General features: G+C 48.1%; 1 protein-coding gene across 1 annotated transcript; it reads right to left on the reverse strand.

The window, feature by feature from the left end:
- Positions 1 to 4,554: 4,554 nt before the first annotated feature.
- Positions 4,555 to 18,343, reverse strand: LOC103249530 (SUMO-activating enzyme subunit 1; the record flags this gene model as incomplete). Its single annotated transcript, XM_008048158.1, has 3 exons — positions 4,555 to 5,523; positions 8,869 to 8,938; positions 18,174 to 18,343. Coding segments are annotated over 3 exons (333 nt in total), but the record flags the coding sequence as incomplete, so codon positions are not given.
- Positions 18,344 to 19,145: the final 802 nt, after the last annotated feature.

Here is a 19,145-nt window from a genome sequence, read left to right on the forward strand (position 1 = left end):
ACCTGCAGGAGGCCTTGCCTGTTAGCAGCCTGCCCTATTATACCAGAAGCAGAACTTCTGCCTCTTTTCTTCTCATCGAATAAAACCTATCATTTGCTGAACTAAAAGTGGGAATTCTCACCCTTCCATCCAGGTTAGCCGGAAAGAGGCAAAGATCCTGGGACAGTCACGGCCAGAGAAGGCTACATTTTGTCAGTGAAGTCCAAAGGGCTCCTAGAAAAACAAAAATGAGCCAGGCATGGTGGCTCACACCTGTAATTCCAGCACTTTGGGAGGCTGAGGTGAGAGGATTGCCTGAGTCCATGGGTTTGAGACCAGCCTGGGCAACTTGGTGAGACTTCATCTCTACAATAAATCAAAAAATTAATCAGGTGTTATGGTGTGTGCCAGTAGCTCCAGTTACTTGGAAGGCTGAGGCGGAAGGATCACCTGAACAGGTGGACGCTTCAGTGGCCATGAGCGTGCCACTGCACTGCAGCCTGGGTGACAGAGGGAGACAGAGTGAGACTCTGACTCAAAAAAATAAAAATTACAGTTCATCTTTGTAAACCTTTCAATTCCTACCACATGTATTATCCAACAAAACAACAACAACAAATTAAAAAAAAAAAACAGGCTGGGCTCGGTGGCCCAGCTTGTAACCCCAACACTTTGGGAGGCCAAGGCAAGCGGATTGCCTGAGCCCGTGGGTTCGAGACCAGCCTGGGTAACTTGCCAAGACCTTGTCTCTATAATTAAAAAAAAAAAAATTAGCTGGATGTGGTAGTGCATGCCTGCAGTTCCTGCTACTTGGAAGGCTGAGGCTGAAGGATCGCTGGAGCCTAGCAGGTTGAAGTTGGGTTGGCCGTGAGTGTGCCACTGCACTCCAGCCTGGGCGATGGAGTGAGACTCCCACAAAACACAAAAAACAAACAAGTCACTGCAGGCTGGGCAAGGTGGCTCACGCCTATATTCCCAGCACTTTGGGAGGCTGAGGCGGGAGGATTGCTTGAGCCCAGGAGTCCGAGACCAGCCTGGGGCAACACAGTGAGACCTCATCCCTACAAAAAATTAGCCGAGTGTGGCGGGGCTTGCCTGCAGTCCCAGGTACTCAGGAGGCTGAGGTGGAAAAATAGCTTGAAGCCCAGGAGGTTGAGGCTGCAGAGAGCTGGAATCCTGCCACTACACTCCAGTCTGGGAGACAGAGTGAGACTATGTCTCAAAAACAAAACAAAAAAACCAAAAAACAATAAAAAAAGTTGTCACTGCAAATGCTACTTATCTTACAGTCTTTTGAAAAGTACTAACCCCTAAAATGCATTTGTGCACCTTCTGACCCTGAACATGGCTTTGGGGAGTCTTTCCTAAGCGTGTACAAAGTAAACAAGCTCAACATCATTCCACAACAGCCTGATTAAACAGCTTAGGCTCGTCTGTGGTTTTGGAATTTGATGCCTGGTGCACTGACAAGGATCTCCAAGACATATTGAGAAGAAAGCTTGTTGCGGAAAAAGAATTATTTATGAATATGCATCACGGCAGCTAACACTGAGCAATTTCTACTCAAAGAATGAATGAATTCATTTTATCCTCCAATATCTGAGGAATGCACTATTATCCCCATTTTACAGGTGGGGCAGAAGCATAAAAAACATCACTTGCCGAAGGTCACCCAGCTGTGTGGTGGTGTCTGGATGGGAACCTGGCAGTCTGGAAGGATCCACCCTCCGCAGTTACCAGGGGGGAATCTACGGGGAGTGGATATGAAAGCGGATTCAGCTGACATGGCCAAAAAGCATCTCATGTTTTTCTCCAAAATGCAGTTTGGCTGTGATGTCAGCGGTTCCTACCATGTGGCCGTTGCTCGCTGACAGGCTACGTGATGCTGGGGAGAGGAATCTTTAGTCTGTGTCTCCCTTGAATGTTTACAGACTTAGAAACAAAAATCCACCTGTGCTTCCAGGCCTGCTGAAGGCCCTCCCCGAGCACTGGGGCCTCAAGTTGTCCAGTGACCCCTGGGTCTCAGGTCCCTGGGAAGGCACAGCCTGAAGGTGCCTGTCAGCCCCTGAGCTAACGAGCAGGGCCACTACACGGATCTTGAAGCCTCCTGCATAGACGCGTTCCTGTGGAGTGCATGACAAGCTTTGATCCCATGGCGTTGCTGTGGATTGACACGATTCAAAGGAGGAAGTTGAAAAGTACCAGGCAGCCAGGCTCAGTGGCTCACGCCTATAATCCCAGCACTTTGGGAGGCTGAGGCAAGAGGATTGCCTGCGTGGGTTCGAGAACATCCTGGGTAACTTGGTGAGATCTCATCTCTACAATAAATCCAAAATTAGTTGAGCATGGTAGCGTGTGCCTATAGTTCTGGCTACTTTGAAGGCTGAGGCAGGACTGCTGGAGCCTAGCAGGATGATGCTGGGGTGGCCGCGAGTGTGCTATGACACTCCAGCATGGGCAACGGGGTGAGACTCCAACTCAAAAAAAAAAAAGAGGTACCAGGCAGCTAGGGTGGGTGGAATGAGGGTTAGGTGCTAATTCTTCACTTGCCAACTGCAACCGCTACCTACACTTGCCCACCTGACTGGTGAACAGACTGAACATTAAGAGACAATGTTGAAGTTGGGGCGGTGGCTCATGCCTGCAACCCCAGCATTTTGGGAGGATTGTCTGAACCCAGGGGTTCGAGACCAGCCTGGGCAACTTGGTGAGACCTCGTCTTGATGATAATAAATCAAAAAATTAGCCAGGCATGGTGGCATGTGCCTGTGGTTCCAGCTACTTGGAAGGCTGAGGTGGAAGGATCGCCTGAGTTCAGCCTGGGTTTGACAAAGTGAGACTCCAACCCGTGGGTCCGCTGGTCTCAAACCCGCAGGCTCAGGCAATCCTCTCACCTCAGCCTCCCAACGTGCTGGGATTACAGGCATGAGCTCTACTTGTTACCTTTGAAGATAAGATCCTCCTTCTCAAAGAGGGGTGCATACCTCCTGGGTGTGCCGAAAATGGCAAGATAATCACTGTCCACCTTCCTGGAGACTTTGGGAAACCCACTCTTACAATAATACAAACATGCAATGCGTCATGAAATTGGAAGAAACTACAATAAAGAGATTTCTTGCCTGGGGTTGGCAGCTTCAAGCATCTCCCCCCTTGTCCTTGAATCCTGACGGGTTCCCTCTGAGTGATTCAGTTTTTTGTCATTAGAGATACAGGGTGAAAAAGTTTGAAAAGCTTCAGAAGATTCTGCAGACAGTTGTTTTGGTCCATCTGACTCCACTTGCTCCCCCTTGTGACCAAGACCAAACATTGCAATGTCAAGACTAATTAGCTCAAATTTAAAGACTATATGAGATTCATGTAGCAATAAAACTCCGACCCAGTCAGCCACGGTGACTCATGCCTGTAATGTAAGCACTTTGGGAAGGGAAGGTGAGAGGATCGCCTGAGTCCAGGGTTTGAGGCTAACCTGGGCAACCAGAGCCCAGATGGGTGAGGCTGTGGTGGCTGCGAGCATGCCACTGTACTCTAGCCTGGGGCAACAGAGACTCCTACTCAAAAACACCACCGCTGCCGCCCCCCACCCCAAAATCCTGAACCTGGCGCCACTGCCCACACTAAAGGTGACCAGAAAGGGTCCCCTCCAGAAATGCAACCCCCGCCTCCCCTAGGTGGGAGGAGTGACAGAGAGTAGATGAATCCAGTTCCTCTCAGCAGAGACCACTTCTCATTCCAGCTGCAGAAGGGTTAAAATAGGAAAGGGACTAACTTATTCAAACCTCACACAACTTTAGATAAACAGCAAAAACATGAACAAGAGTGAGATGAGCTGGAACATGCCCTAGCAGCATCAAGACAAACCTGGTGTTCCTCTAACCCTTACCACCTGGGGACATGGAGGTCCCGTCACTCTGAAATGGGGCCATCATGGCCACACCACTGAACTCCATCCTGGGCAACAAAGTGAGACGCTGACTCAAAAACACCAGCGAGGTCACCAATGGCTTTTACTCTGCACAATGGCTGGCACACGAAGTCTCTAGATGGATGGTAGCTTCAACATCATCTGCTTTCTTTTTTCTTAGAGTTGAAGTCTCATTCTCACCCAGGCTGGAATATGGTGGCAATCACAGCCTCGATCTTCTGGGCTAAGGCGATCCTTCCGCCTCAGCCTTCCAATAGGGACTACAGGCATGCGCCACCATGCCCGGCTAACTTTTTTATTTATTGTAGAGACGAGGTTTTGCCATGCTGCCCAGGCTGGTCTCGAACCCATGGGCTCAGGCAATCCTCTCACCTCCACCTTCCAAAGGGCTGGGATTACAGGCACGAGTCACCAAAAATAGCCACTATTTAGCTGAATTATTCAATAGACAACTGGAATTAGAATCTTCCACACACTAGAATTTGAGCCATCTAACTCTTGCTGCATGACCCAGAAAAAAAGGCTGGCAGGAATGGTGACAGAGGGGAGGTATCCTCGAGTTAGATCATCCAGTGACATGTCTTCAGGTCTAAAAAGACAATGGGTGGAATTGTCCCACCCTAAGTTTCTAAAGTGGAAGAGGAACAAGCAAATTCTAAAGCAAATTATTTTTATTATCATTCCTATTAAAAGAACCAAGGAAAATGGAGAAAATACGTAAAAACACAAACAGCTGCAATCCAGGGAGTGAACGCAGGAGTGACGTGGGCCTCAACGCGACAGCCTCCGGGTGGTCTGTGCCACATCAGTGACGGGTGGGGCCTGTCCAAAGCGCAGGCGCCTTTGTTCTGGCCCCAAAGCCCCTGGAATCTGCCTTTTAAAAACAAGCTCTCCCACTAATATTCAATTTGCAAGGTCTTGCCCTAATATCCCCGGCCTGGTGACATTTTCTCGCTTCCAGAATCCAGGCTGGAACTCAACTAATCCTAGACTCCAATCAACAGCAGCACACCAGATGCCACCTGTTGTTTGTCAGGGTCTCCGACTCTGAAGGAAATGCCTTCCGCCTGGCATGTTTTTCCTCTCCCGGGGCACCTGTCTGAATCTGGAGCTGGGGTTCCCCTGGGGTTTCATGGGGCCTGAGGCCTGTTCCCCACCTAAGTCACACACCCCCCAGCATGACATCAGGTGGGGAACCGGCCAAGAGGGTGGCCAGAGGCTCCTAGGCAACAAGGCATGCTGGCTCCTGGCAGGCTGCCCCAGCAACCCCCAAGGGGCTGGTGACACCGCAACGGTGTCAGGACAGAGAGGCAGAGGGTGTCCTGAGGTTATCACTCGGGGAGCGAGCAGGCCTGAGTGGCAAATAGCCTGAGCACTGCTGTGGCTCAGTTCTCTGCTCGCAGGCAATGCTGTGTGGTAGCCAGTGACTTCACGCCACCCTTGTCTGGAGACACCTTCACAGGGGAGGGTCAGGGATTACAGCTGGGAACGCTGCAGGCCCGCAGCCCCGGGGCGGCCATGCTGTCGGTTCACTTGGGGCCGAGGCACTCCACAATCCCACTGCCCTTCATGCCATCGAAGAAGAAGAAGTTGTTGTGAGGGGGGTCCCGTTGAGACAGGGCCTGGGGAGGAAGCAGAAAGAGGGTTCAGCTGCACTGCCCCAAGAGGAGGAGAGGGGAGCAAAGAAGTTCTAAAAGCAGTCTACGGCAGTGGCTCACAACTGGGGTCCATCTGCTCCTCAGGGCTACCTGGCAATGTCTAGAGACAATTTTTTTTTTCCTTACTCTGTCACCCAGGCTGGAGTGCAGTGACCCAATCATGGCTCACTGCAGCCTCGACCTTGTGGGCTCAGGCGATCCTTCCACCTCAGCCTCCTGAGTAGCTGGGACTACAGGGCACACCAACATGCCTAGCTAATTATTTTTTAATCTTTCTTTTTTGTGTAAAGACAAGGTCTTGCTATGTTATCCAGGCTGGTCTCGAACTCCTGGGCTCAAGTCTCCTCCCGCCTTGGCCTCCCAAAGTGCCGGGATTACAGGCATGAGCCACTGCGCCTGGCTTGTAGACAATTTCGATTGTCCCATCTCTTTCTCTGCCCCTCACCAGCTGTTTGTCCATGGGGCAATCATTTAACCTATCCGAGCCTTACGCCTTCAGCGCCACAAGAGAATAACAAATGCATTTTCCTGGGAATTTAAAGAAATCGCATATTGCAAAAATCTAAAACAATGGCTAGCACCACAGGGCAAAAGGCAGAACCACTACTGGGCAGAGGGTGGAAAGAACCCCTAATGACAATTCAACTGAGGAGGGCAGTGATTCTTAGGCTGCAGTCCTCATCACCTGAGGGAATACACTGAGTCGAGGGACACAGTGATACAGAGGGTGGTTCTTTCGTGAGGACACAATGCTGCCAGGCTTCCATAGGGCGCAGAGGCCTCGATTCAGAGGGTCTGGATGACGCCATTTAGCAATAGCAGCGATGCCTATCTTGTGGCATTACCAGACACAGCAATACTTTTTTAAAGTACTAAAAAAAATTTTTTTAATTAAAAAAATACACCTCACCAACAAGGCTACCTGCATAATGAACATTTGTATATCCAACCCTGAATTGTACCCCACATCTTTAAAATTAAAAAAAAAATCTTTACTAATGACAGGGTCACACTATGTGTGGCCCAGGCTGGTCTCGAACGCCCGGCCTCAAGTGGTCCTCTTGTCTCAGCCTCCCAAAGTGCTGGGATTACAGGAGTGAACCATTGCACCCAGCATCACACCACTTTAAAGACAAAGTCAGACCCTGAAACTACAGAGTCATATGTACACATGTATCTTTCTGAGGAAAAAGTGCCCATGAATCATCAAAGAGGTGTTTAGACCAAAAGGACTGAAACTTCACCACAAGCTACCACTGAAAGGGAAAGACATCACCTAGGCGAGCTTCCAGGGCAGGGTTCAGCGGCTCCCGGGAGCCCATCAAACCAGGTGGTCAGGAACGGGGTCCACACATCCCAGAGTGCTTCTCCTTGAACTGATGCCAACCCCCTACCATTTCCATATCTATATATTGGGGACAACTGTATCTAGCTCAAGTGGCCATTCTGCCACTTGTCCAGGGAAAACGTACGAAGCCTCTATTCTGGATCAGGGATGGCACGAGACACTGAGGATCCTAGGAGGTCTCTCTCTGTCCATGAGGAGGAGACTAGGTCAGACAGAGGTTTGCTTCTCTGGGCTCACATATGTAATGGGTCCATGAAAAGACTTTCCTGCTCAAGTTTTCAGTGAGAAGGAAATGTGATCAAGCTTGTAACGTGCTGGGCACAGAGTGATGCCCAGGAAGAGGGAGCTGCTACAACTGCAAGGGCGGGGGGCCTTATCAGCATCAATAGCTCAGCCTGGGGGAAGGGCCCAGCATCCCACAGCTGGCACTCCTAGACCCTCACCCTGAGTCGCGGGAGAGGCTCCATGCTTGACCGTGAGCCTGGCATGGTTGCCGTTTCACCATCCCCTCTACTGCCATCGCAGGGATGGCTGCCGTGGACAGTGGGGATGGAGAGGAAGGAAAGATGACGGAAACCTCAGGAGGCGTGACACGACAGCAGACGTGAACAGAAAGCATGGGGCCTGGAAGGATGTGACAGGGGAAGGACGTGCAGGAGAACTCCTAGGTAGCAGACCGGCCCTCCCTCTGTCTCCGCATGTGGACTTCTGCAGGGGTCAGATGGTGCCTCAGGAGGGAAGGTGAGCCCGAGGCCCTGGCCTGCAGGACCTGCCAGCTGGCTGGAGGCTGAAAGTGTGATGAGTAAGGGGGAATGGTGGGAGGAGAGCAGGGCACGGGGTGAACAGGGGGCAAAAGGTAAAGTGATTCCCAAGCAAGATGGGATAGGAGGAGATTCCAAACACACCCAGCAACCAAGAATGCAGAGTACTCGGGCTATCCGAGACAAACAGAAACAAGATGCTGGGTGACAGCTGTCCCCAGCAGGCAGGAAGGAGGGGGCGCAGTAGGACGGGGATGCAGAGAAGCCACTGCAACAAGGGGGTCCGGCCACCTGCCCCGACCTCCATTCTCTATCCCACACAATCCCAGGGTGGCCTCCTAGTGGGACGTCGGCCGAGGACAGTGGTCCTGGGACCCACACAGTATCTTAGGGGGGGTGCCGTTTAAGGACAACACCAGAGGCGCAGCAGCCAAGTGGTGGGCAGCACAGCTTCCAAGTGCAGCCTGCCTGGGCGCAAGGCCCACATGTACTAGCCTGGGCAGGCAACTGCAGGTCTCTGCACCTTGTTCCTCTTTCATAAACCCAGGTCCCAATAGTTCCTGCCTTACAGGCCTGCTGGGAGACGAAGTGAGAGTATTCACCGTAAGGACGTGTGCTCAGTGTGGCTTTCAGTAAACGGCAGTGTTCCTACTGGTGGTGGTGGTACTGGCACTTTAGGCCTTAAAAATGTGTCGGTGCCCATTCCCTAGTTAACAGCTTTTCCATCACCATACTCTTTTTTTTTTGAGTTCGAGTCTCACTCTGTCGCCCAGACTGGAGTGCAGCAGCCGCTCCAGGCCACCGCAACCTCGATCTCCTGGGCTCTGGCGATCCTTCCGCCTCAGCCTTCCAAGTAGCCGGAACTACAGGCGCGTGCTACCACACCCAGCTAATTTTTTTTTATTTTATTTGGAGTCACATTCCGTCACCCAGACTGGAGTGCAGTGGCCGCTCCCGGCCACCGCAGCCTCGACCTGCTGGGCTCCAGTGATCCTTCCGCCTCAGCCTTCCAAGTAGACGGAACTACAGGCGCACGCTACCACGCCCGGCTAAGTTTTGATTTATTGTAGAGATAAGGTCTCACCAAGTTGCCTGGGTGGGTCTCAAACCCGCGGGCTCAGGCAATCTACCTGCCTCGGCCTCCCAAAGTACTGAGATTACAGGCTGAGCCACCAAGCCCAACCCACAGTGACTCTTTACCTTGACAATTTCCTGTGCCAAAATTCCTCCAACCACCGCACACACTGGGGCCATCTCGGAGAAGCAGTACCTGAAAGAGAAGGAAGACAAGTGAGATTGAACACCAGGGAACAGGAGTGTGGAGTAGACAACTGGAAAGTTCACTACGGACTCTCCCAAATAAAAAAAATCTAATACCAGAAAGGTGATTCAGATGGCAGAGCCAATGCTGGCACCTAGGCGTGAAAATGAAACCTGATTCCCCTAGGTTCAGAAGTGGTTGGGAAAGACCTTTGAACTTTGGCAAGCAGGAATTCTTTCACAATACTTTTATTTTTATTTTTAAGTTTAAGGAAAGACTATATCTGTGCCTCCTAAAAATAAGGTCCTACAAATATCAGATGTTTCAGCACCCGGTCACATTCTCGCAATTCTCTCCTTACCCACAATGGGCGGTGGGTTCTATGTGCTATTCCCAGACAAATGTCAGGGAGCAGGCCTGTGTTAACATGCAGGAGGCATGGGACATTTGAAGCCTGAAATTAAAGCACCAGGGCAGAAAGTCTTTACAGCCCACATAGAAACCACCCCTTTTGGGCCCGAACAGTCATCCAGAGAACACATCTTAGCTGATACTGTCATCTGCCCCTTCAAACCACCCAGCTCGGGGGGCAAAACACCCTCCCAAGAGGGAGTATGCTCTGCCACTTCCTGCTCCTGAAGAAAACAGTGTGTGTTAACTGAGCGACCTGAACAGACAAGTGCAAAGAAAGCCTCCCAAGAGGCAATTATCAGGGACCACCCTGCCCCTCCAGCTTGGTGCACATCCTTCTAGGCAGGTTAAGAAACAGAGTGAGAGTCGGGCTCGGTGGCTCAGCCTGTAATCCCACGCCTTGGGAGGCCGAGGTGAGTGGATTGCCTGAGCCCGCGGGTTCGAGACCAGCCTGGGCAACTTGGTGAGACCTCACCTCTACAATAGATAAAAAAAATTAGCCAGGCGTGGTGGCACGTGCCTGTAGTTCCAGCTACTTTGAAGGTTGAGGCGAAGGATCGCCAGAGCCCAGCAGGTCGAGGCTGCGGTGGCCGGGATCGGCCACTGCACTCCATTCTGGGCGACAGAGTGAGACTCCAACTCAAAAAAAGAAAGAAAGGGGAGGGGGTGTGGGTGAGGGAGGGGGGAAAAAAAAGAAGATAAAAGAAAAAAGAAAAAAAGGCAAGTGTACTTCTATACACTAGCAATGCACATTCTGAAGGAGTTAAAAAAACAATTCCACTCATAATTCATAACATCTGAAAGAAGAAAATATTTAGAAGTAAATTAGTTTGACTTTTCTTGGGTTGGAGTTTCACCCTGTCACCCAGGCTGGAGTGTAGCGGCATGCTCATGGCCACCGCAGATTCGACCTGCTGGGCTCAGGTGATCCTTCTGCCTCAGTCTTCCAAGTAGCTGGAACTACTTGCACTACCATACCTGGCTAATTTTTCTATTTGTTGTAGAGATGAGGTCTCGCCAACTTGCCCAACCTCTGGGCTCGGGCAATCCTCTCACCTCCACCTTCCAAACTGCTGGGATTACAGGCATGAGCTACGATGCCTGGCCTTTTAACTTGAAAGGATACTGGATTTTGTCATGTGTTCTTTGTATCTGTTGAGATGATAATGTGATTTTGACCTGTACTTAAATTTTTTTTTAGATTGGAAAATATAGTTTATTTAGAAAGTAAATTAGAGAAAGTGAGAGAGAGAGAACAGATTCACCTCCCCAAAGTAGAAAAAGGGACCAAAGCTAGGAAACAAGGAAGCCATAGCTCAAAGAGCCACATGGCCAGACCAGAATTTTAGCAAAGCAGTGGCCAACCTGTACTTAATTATTATGATGTGTGTGATACACTAACTTTTTTCAGATGTTAAACTAACCTTGCATTCTTGGCATAAATCCCACTTAGTCATTGTATATAATCCTTTATGTGTGCTGTTGGTTTGTTTGCTAGTATTTTACTGAGGTGATATACTATTTCGAAGGAAAAAAAGCAGAATATCAAAGTATATAGCATGCTCACACAGAATAAAAGTGCATTTTTAACAATAAACAGAAATAAAAGACAGGTGCTGTGGTATGTGACTGCAGTCCCCACTACTTGGGAGGCTGAGGAAACAGGACTGCTTGAGCCCAGGAGTTTGAGGTCAGCCAGGACAACATGGCGAGACCTACATCTCTTGGGGGGGGAAGAAAAAATTAGAGACCCAGAATAGTCAAAAATAATCTTTAAAAAAGAACAAAAGGTTGGGAGAACTCACACTTCCTGATTTCAAAGTTAAAAAAACAAAGCTATAGTAATGAAGACAGCATGATACTGGTATAAGGACAGAAATCTAGATAAAAGGAATGAACTTGAGTCCAGAAATAAACCCTTACATATATGGTCAATGGATTTTGGACAACAGTACCAAGATCATTAGATGGGGAAAGAAAATTTTTTCGAGTGGTGCTGGAATCTCCATAATCAAAAGAATTAAGTTGGACCCCAGGCTGGGTGTGATAGCTCATGCTTATAACCCCAATACTTCAGGAGGGAGGACTGTTTGAGGCCAGATATTTGAGGTGGCAGTGAGCTAAGATTACACCACTGCACTTCAGCCTGGGTGACAGAGCAAGACACTGTCTCAAAAAAGTTGGACCCCTGCCTTTATATCATACATAAAAATTAATTCAAAGTGGGTCACAGGTAGAAATGTAAGAGCTAAAACAGGAATCTTTTAGAAGAAAATCTTTATGACCTTGGTAAATCAGGCAATGGTTTCTTAGCCATGATACCAAAAGGTATATGTGAAATTGGATTTCACAAAAATTAAAAACTTGTATTTCAAAGGCTACCTCAAGAAACTAACAAGACAACCCATAGAATGGGAAAAGATATTTGCAAATCATATATCTGTTGCTAAGGAAGCTTGTAAGCAAAATATATAGAAAACTATTACAATTTAACAATAAAAAGATAATTTAGAAATGAGCAAATGATCTCAAAAGAGATTTCCCCAAAAAAAGATATACAAATTGCCAATAAGCACATGAAAAGATGTTCTACATAGTTAGTCATTAGGGAAATGCAAACCAAAACCACAATTTAACACCTTCAAAGACTAAAATAAAAGACAGGCAATAACACTTGCTGGCGAGGATGTGGAGAGACTGGCACGCTCATACATTGCTGGTATGACTGTGAAGTAGTGTGGTCACTGTGGAAAACATTTGGGCAGTTCCTCAAAATGTTAAACAGTTGTTACATGACTCAGCAATTATACACCTTAGCAGAATACAAAAACTTATGTTCCTACAAAACCACGTGAATATGTATAGGGACATTCGTCTTAACTGCTAAAAACATGCTGGGCACAGTGGCTCACGCCTGTCATCCGAGCACTTTGGGAGGCAGAGGTGAGAGGACTGCCCGAGCTCAGGGGTTTGAGACCAGCCTGAGTAACATGGTGCGACCTTGTCTCTACAATAAATCAAAAAATTAGCCAGATCTGACAGCATGTACCTGTGATTCCAGCTATTTGGAAGGCTGAGGCGGAAGGATCGCCTGAGCCTAGCAGGTCGAGGCTGTGGTGGCTGTTGAGTGTGCCACTGCACTCCAGCCTGGGCAACGGAGTGAGACTCCAACTCAAAAAAAAAAAAAACCAGACAGATCTAAAAACAAACAAACCCCAACACCTCAGGATTATATAACAAAAAGGAATAAATTTTACTGTTTGTACATTTTTCAAAAAATATGAGGAAACAAAAATAATATTTACTATACAAAAAAACTGAAAAAGACAAAAAAGAAGTCCCCACAAGAAAAAATCCAGAATAGGGAAATTTTTTTTTTTTTTTGAGTTGAAGACTCACTGTCACCCAGGCTGGAGCGCAGTGGCACACTCACAGCCACCACAGCTTCGACCTGCTGGGCTCAGGCGATCCTGCCGCCTCAGCCTTCCAAATAGCTGGAACTACAGGAACACACCCACCATGCCCGGCTAATTTTTTGATTTACTGTAGAGATGAGGTCTCGACAAGTTGCTAGACTGATCTTGAACCCATGGGCTCAGGCAATCCTCTCACCTCAGCCTTCCAAGGGGCTGGGATTATAGGCGTGAGCCACCATGCCCAGTCAGGAATGGGAATATTTTATACAAAAACTGGCCTGGATACGCCCAAAAAAAGTAGCAAACTATTCCAGATCAGGGACTGGAAACCCTCTCTGACAGAACCACATAATGAGAATTTTTGGCTTTGCAGGCCATATAATCTCTGTTACAATTACTCAACTTTACTGTGGCACAAAAGCTGTCACAGATAATATATAAATAAGTATGCTAATAAAACTTTATTTACAAAAACAGATGGCAAGCCACAGTTTACCAATGGCTCTTCTAGACTGAAAGAAATATAAGAACTGGCCGGGTGCAATGGCTCACGCCTGTAATTCCAGTTCTTTGGGAGGCTGAGGTAGGAGGATTGTTCTTAAAGACTATATATTTCCAAACTGATTCCTAAAAACGTTATATCATTTTCAATCACTCTTGCTAATAATGAATTTTGTAAGTTTTAAAAAAATCTACAAAGGATTTTTTATTTTATATATGGTGTGATAAATATAATACCAGGTGGTCAGCGATTTTCTCTGGATAATGGAATTATGAGTGATCTCCAGTTTCATCTTTGAGTTTGCTCTATACCATCTGACTTTTCTATCACAAATATGTATTTATTTACGTAATTTAAAAGCCATCAAGTTCACAAAGAATAAATATTAATGTAATTCCACTCATATGAGGTATCTGGAATAGACACATTCATATAGACAGAAAGTACACCAGAGGTTACCAGCATACCAGGCAGAAAGCACACTAGAGGGGCCAGGAAAAGAAAATGGGGAATTAGTGTTTAATAAGCATAGAGTTACAGTTTGGGATGAGGAAAATGTCCTGGAGATGGATGGTGGTAATGGCTACACAAATGTGAATGTACTTAATGCCAAAGAATTATACACTTGGCTGGGTCCAGTGGCTCATGCCTACAATCCCAGTGTGTTGGGAGGCTGAGGCCGGAGGATTGCTTGAGCCCAGGAGTTCAGGGCTGCAGTGAGTTATGATTGTGCCACTGTATTCCAGCCTGGGCAACAGAGCACCAACATGCTGTCTTAAGCAAAAAAAAAAAAAAAACAAGCTGGGCGCAGTAGTTCATGCTTATAATCCCCCACTTTGGGAGGCGGAGGCAAGAGAATTGCCTGAGTCCAGGGGTTCAAGACCAGCTTGGGCAACATAGTGAGACCTCATCTCTACAATAAACAAAATTTAAAAATTAGCCGAGAGTGGTAGCGCATGCCTGTGGTTTCAGCTACCTGCTAGGCTGAGGCGGAAGGATCACCTGAACCCAGCAGGTCGAGGCAGCAGTGGCCATGTTACTCTGGGTAACAGTGGCCACGTTACTCTGTGTAACAGAGTGAGACTCCAACTCAAAACAAAACAAACAAAAAAAACTGTACACTTAAACGTGGTACAGAAAAATGGTAAATTTCATGTTATGTGCATTTTAATTTTTTTTTGTTTTTGTTTTTGAGTTGGAGTCTCACTCTGTCGCCCAGACTGGAGTGCAGCGGCCGCTCCCGGCCACCGCAGCCTCGTCTGCTGGGCTCTGGCGATCCTTCCGCCTCAGCCTTCCGAGTAGCCGGAATTACAGGCGTGCGCTACCACGCCCGGCTGATTTTTTGATTTATTGTAGAGATGAGGTCTCGCTGCCCAGGCGGGTCTCGAATCCGCAGGTCCAGGCAATCCACTCACCTCAGCCTCCCAAAGGCGCGGGATTACAGGCTGAGCCACCGAGCCCAGCTGAAATGAAAAGTTTTCATCAAAAGTGGCCAGGTACAGTGGCTCACACCTGTAATTACAGTACTTTGGGAGGCAGAGGTGAGAGGACTACTTGAAGCCCAGGGGTACAAGACCAGCCTGGGAAACCTGGCAAAGCCTCGTCTCTACAATAAGAATTTAAAAATTAGCCAGGCATGGTGATCTGCGCCTGTAGTTCTGGCTACTTGGATGACTGAGGTAGAAGGATCACCTGTGTCTAGCAGGTCAAGGATGCAGTGAGCTGTGATCATGCCACTGCTCCAGCCTGAGTGACAGAGATCTTAACTCAAACAATAACAACAACAAAACCAGCTGGATCCAGTGGCTCACGTCTGTCATTCCAGAACTTTGGGAGGCAGAGACAAGAGGACTGCCTGAGTCGAGGGGTTTGAGACCAGCCTGGGAAACTTAGCAAGACCTCGTCTCTACAATAAATCAAAAAATAAACTGGGCATAGTGGTGCGCTTGTAGTTCCAGTGACTTTGAAAACGGAAGCAGGAGGATCGTCTGAGCCCAAAAGGTCAAGGATGCAACAGACGTGAAGTGAAGTCAGTGAATGCACGCTAGCCTGGGTGACAGAGTGAGACTGAGTCAAAAAAGAAAAAGAAAAAGTAAAAACTATACATAACTTAAATATCCACCAATAAGGTACTGATTAAAAGTTACCATATATCCAGACAGTGAAACATTATGAAATATAAGTGATAAGAATCTGTACTTATTGACACAAACAAGTCCATAATATGCTGGGAAAAGGCTATCCGAGAGTACAGAGGGTGTGCTCCCATTTGTCGTTTTAAATGAAAAAAAAAAAGAAGCCAAGTGTGATGGCTCATGCCTGTAATCCCAGGACTTTGGGAGGCGGAGGCGAGAAGATTGCAGAGCCCAGGGGTTCAAGACCAGCTTGGGCAATTTGGCAAGACCCCCGTCTCTACAGTAAATAAATAAATAAATAAATAAATAAATAAATAAATAAATAAAATTTAGCTTGGGCAATTTGGCAAGACCCCCGTCTCTACAGTAAATAAATAAATAAATAAATAAATAAATAAATAAAATTTAGCTGGGCATGGTGGTGCACACCTGTGGTTCCAGCTACTTGGAAGGCTGAGGTAGAAGGATTGCCTGAGTCCAGCAGGTCGAGGCTATGGTGGCCATGAGTGTGACACTGCACTTCAGCCTGGGCGACAGAGTAAGATTCCAACTCAAAAAGAAAAAAGAGATAACTATAACTATATACACACAGGAAGGCTTGCGAGGCTAGACCCCGAATATCAGCAGTGGTTGCTATGGCGGTTGATGCTCTCCTTCCATTTTCCACTTTGTGGTAACGGGCAAATATTACTTTCATAGTCAGAGAAACAACAAAGCTCTCTGAAAAGAGCATAAATAACCAAATGTAAAGGACAGTGCGAGATCATAGGCAGATGGAGGACACGGGGACTTGTGCACGGCTTTCCTGACTCAAGTGAGCACACTGCTCGGTGTGGCAGTGGGTGCTTTGCAGGGGAGCGCAGCTGTGAGCTGGCAGCTCATTTGCTCGCCGGTGTCCTAGCCCGTGTCAGGGCTGTCTCGCAGCCTATCCACAGACAGACCTCAAGAGGCCACCAAGCACCTCTCACTTAAAAGGCAATGGGGTGGGAGCGCACGAGCACACAGTACTCAAGACACGGGAAAGCGGCTCTGCAAAGAGGGTGGGTAGGGGAAGAAACTCTCGGAGAGAAACCAGGCATCTAACAGCTCATTAGGCAGTGGCTGCCCCTTCTGGGACACAAGGCCTTCAACGCTGCTGGCCAGTGACGCAGAGCCAGACCGTTCATCACTCTAACTGCCCAAATTAGTCACTTGGCTGCACACTCACGCCTGGCGCCCGGCACCAGGGTGCTCAAAGCTGTGGCATGCCCATGACGCCTGGCCAGGGCTGCTGGAACCGAAGGCTGCATGACCCAGTCCTTCCTCCTGCTGTGAAGCACAGAGGAGGCAACACTTGCTTCTCACACACTGGTCCTTCCTCCGGCAAGAGCTCAGTGCCCGGCTGGGTTAGCATGAGACAGGAAGCCCATCCAACTTGCAGTGTCATCAGCCCCTGACCTCCCAGTACCCATGTTACAAAAGCACCTTGAAGACTGCTGCCTATTTTTAGGCAATGGCTTTTTGGGTCAGGGCTCTGCAGGTGGTTTAGAGAGCACTGCCGGCCCCGAATGGGGTAGGGTTCGCTAGTGCCTGCGTGAGGTTCCTAGGCAGAAGTGAAGAAGGATGGACCTAGGGAAGAAAGGGACATCGATTGACTTTATTGGTGAAAAGAAATCAAGGTGGTATGTTGCTATGGGAAAGCAGTAGCGTGGTCCTTTTGCAGCTCATAAGCATGGTGATTGCATTTTCCATGCATGTGTGAATGGTTCCCCCTCAGACTCTGTATGACAGGTCTGAAGCAGCAACTCAGAATCTTCCCCATAGGTATCTGAACTGGGGTCTCTTCCTTTATCTGACATTTAAAAAAAAAAAAGGAGAGGCAAGTTAGTGAGACCTGGGGTAGGAACTTGGTCGGCTACTCACTGCCGGAGGTCTGGTACATAAGAGATGCTCAGCAAGTTGTAGCTATCATTCTATTACTGCTACAACCTGAAGGCACCACAGAGCAGAGATGAGCACGTCCCGAAAGGCACGGAAAGGGAGTCCGAGTGAGCAGATGATCCTAGAACTGGAAGGAGACCCTGTCCTAGTCGCCACTTGGTCTTCTCCAATCAAATCCTTCACCTGAGTGTGTATGGGGGCAAAGAACCTGGCACCTAAAGTGAACGCATCCCGGTACCCAAAGAACAGGCTGCTGGGAACATGATGCCTTTGCTGCTGGGGGTAAAAACCAATTGGCTACCCCTGGAGGGCAAAGTGGCAATATCTAGCCTATCCGAGAGTACAGATGATAAATCACATCCTTATGACCCGGCAGCTCCCTTCCTCCTAATTTATCCTGCAGGTGTACCTGCACACGTACGACACAAGGTCACACGCTGCAGCATTATGCAATAAAAACAGCCTGAACACAACTCGAGTGAGCAGGCGGATGGTTCAGTCAACTACATCGCTCCACAGGCTGGAATACCAAGGAGCTGCGGAAAACAGGGAGGAAACCATGTGCTGATCTGGAAATGTCCCCAAAAGGTGAGATGACAGAAAGTGAAAAAAGAAAGTCCCAGGACAGTGTTTACAGATTTTGCCCTGCCTTGAATTGTGAACTACATGAATATAAACTACTTCTTGTAAAAAGCAGAATCTGCCCCCTCTGTATTTCATACAGCATTATACTAGTGTCATTGCCAGAATGTGGCAAACTGGGCTCTGGATCTCCACGACGGACCCCTCCAAATGAAGGCCAATCCTAACAACAGACGTCTGTCTGTCCAGGTCCAATTGCAATCAATACTGCGACCAACCTGACAAAGTCCTCGGGAAGCAGGTCAGGGCTGACACCCAGGGAGTCGAGCACATCGTTTCGGATCTGAAGCAGCAACTCAGAATCTTCCCCATAGGTATCTGAACTGGGGTCTCTTCCTTTATCTGTGCGGAATTTCAGGAGCACTGGAAAAGGGAAAAGGAAGGTAGGTTATAAAGCCAGCCTTTTCATCATGACTGCTTATATATATCGATCATTTAAAAAAATTTCTTTTTTTTTACCATCAGGGATAGGCACCGAAAAAAATTTTTTTTTGGTTTAAATTCTATAGAAAGTAGTGCATTCATTAAAATGTGGGTCAAGTGAAAGGTACTACATTTTTCATTTGTTCAACAAATATAGTCAGAGAGACAATCAAATAATTAGAAAAGCAATGAGCCTTCCTGGGAGAAGCGTGCTAGCATCAGGGGTATGAGGAAGGTTTCCCTAAGGAAGCCACGACTAAGTGAAATGCACGAGTTTGTGGGGGCGGGGGGAGAAGTTTCCAGAAGAGGGAAAGGCTCTATTAAGACCAAGAAGGGAGGCCGGGGTGAGTGGATTGCCTGAGCCAGTGGGTTCGAGACCAGCTCAGGCAACTTGGCGAGACCTCATCTCTACAACAAATAAAAAATTAGCTGGGCGTGGTAGCGCGCGCCTGTAGTTCTAGCTCCTTGGAAGACTGAGGTGGAAGGATTGCCGGGGCCCAGCAGGTTGACACTGGGGTGGCTGTGAGCGTGCCACTGCACTCCAGCCTGGGTGACGAAGTAAGACTCCAATTTAAAAAAAAAAAAGACCCAGAAGAGGTCAGGAGCGGGAGGCATGCATTCCAGGCATCAGTTCAAAGGCTGCTTCAGCCAGGAAGGCCAGCCAAGTACTTAGACTCATCAGACAGGCAGGTCATTACAAACAAAACCTCCTGTTGTACAAAAACTATGTCAATCCCCAGAAACGGATGTTTCATTCTGGTTGTGAA

This window comes from Carlito syrichta, unplaced genomic scaffold, assembly GCF_000164805.1.
Source record: "Carlito syrichta isolate Samal-C Ts95f unplaced genomic scaffold, Tarsius_syrichta-2.0.1 Scaffold120669, whole genome shotgun sequence".
Lineage (NCBI taxonomy): Eukaryota > Metazoa > Chordata > Mammalia > Primates > Tarsiidae > Carlito > Carlito syrichta.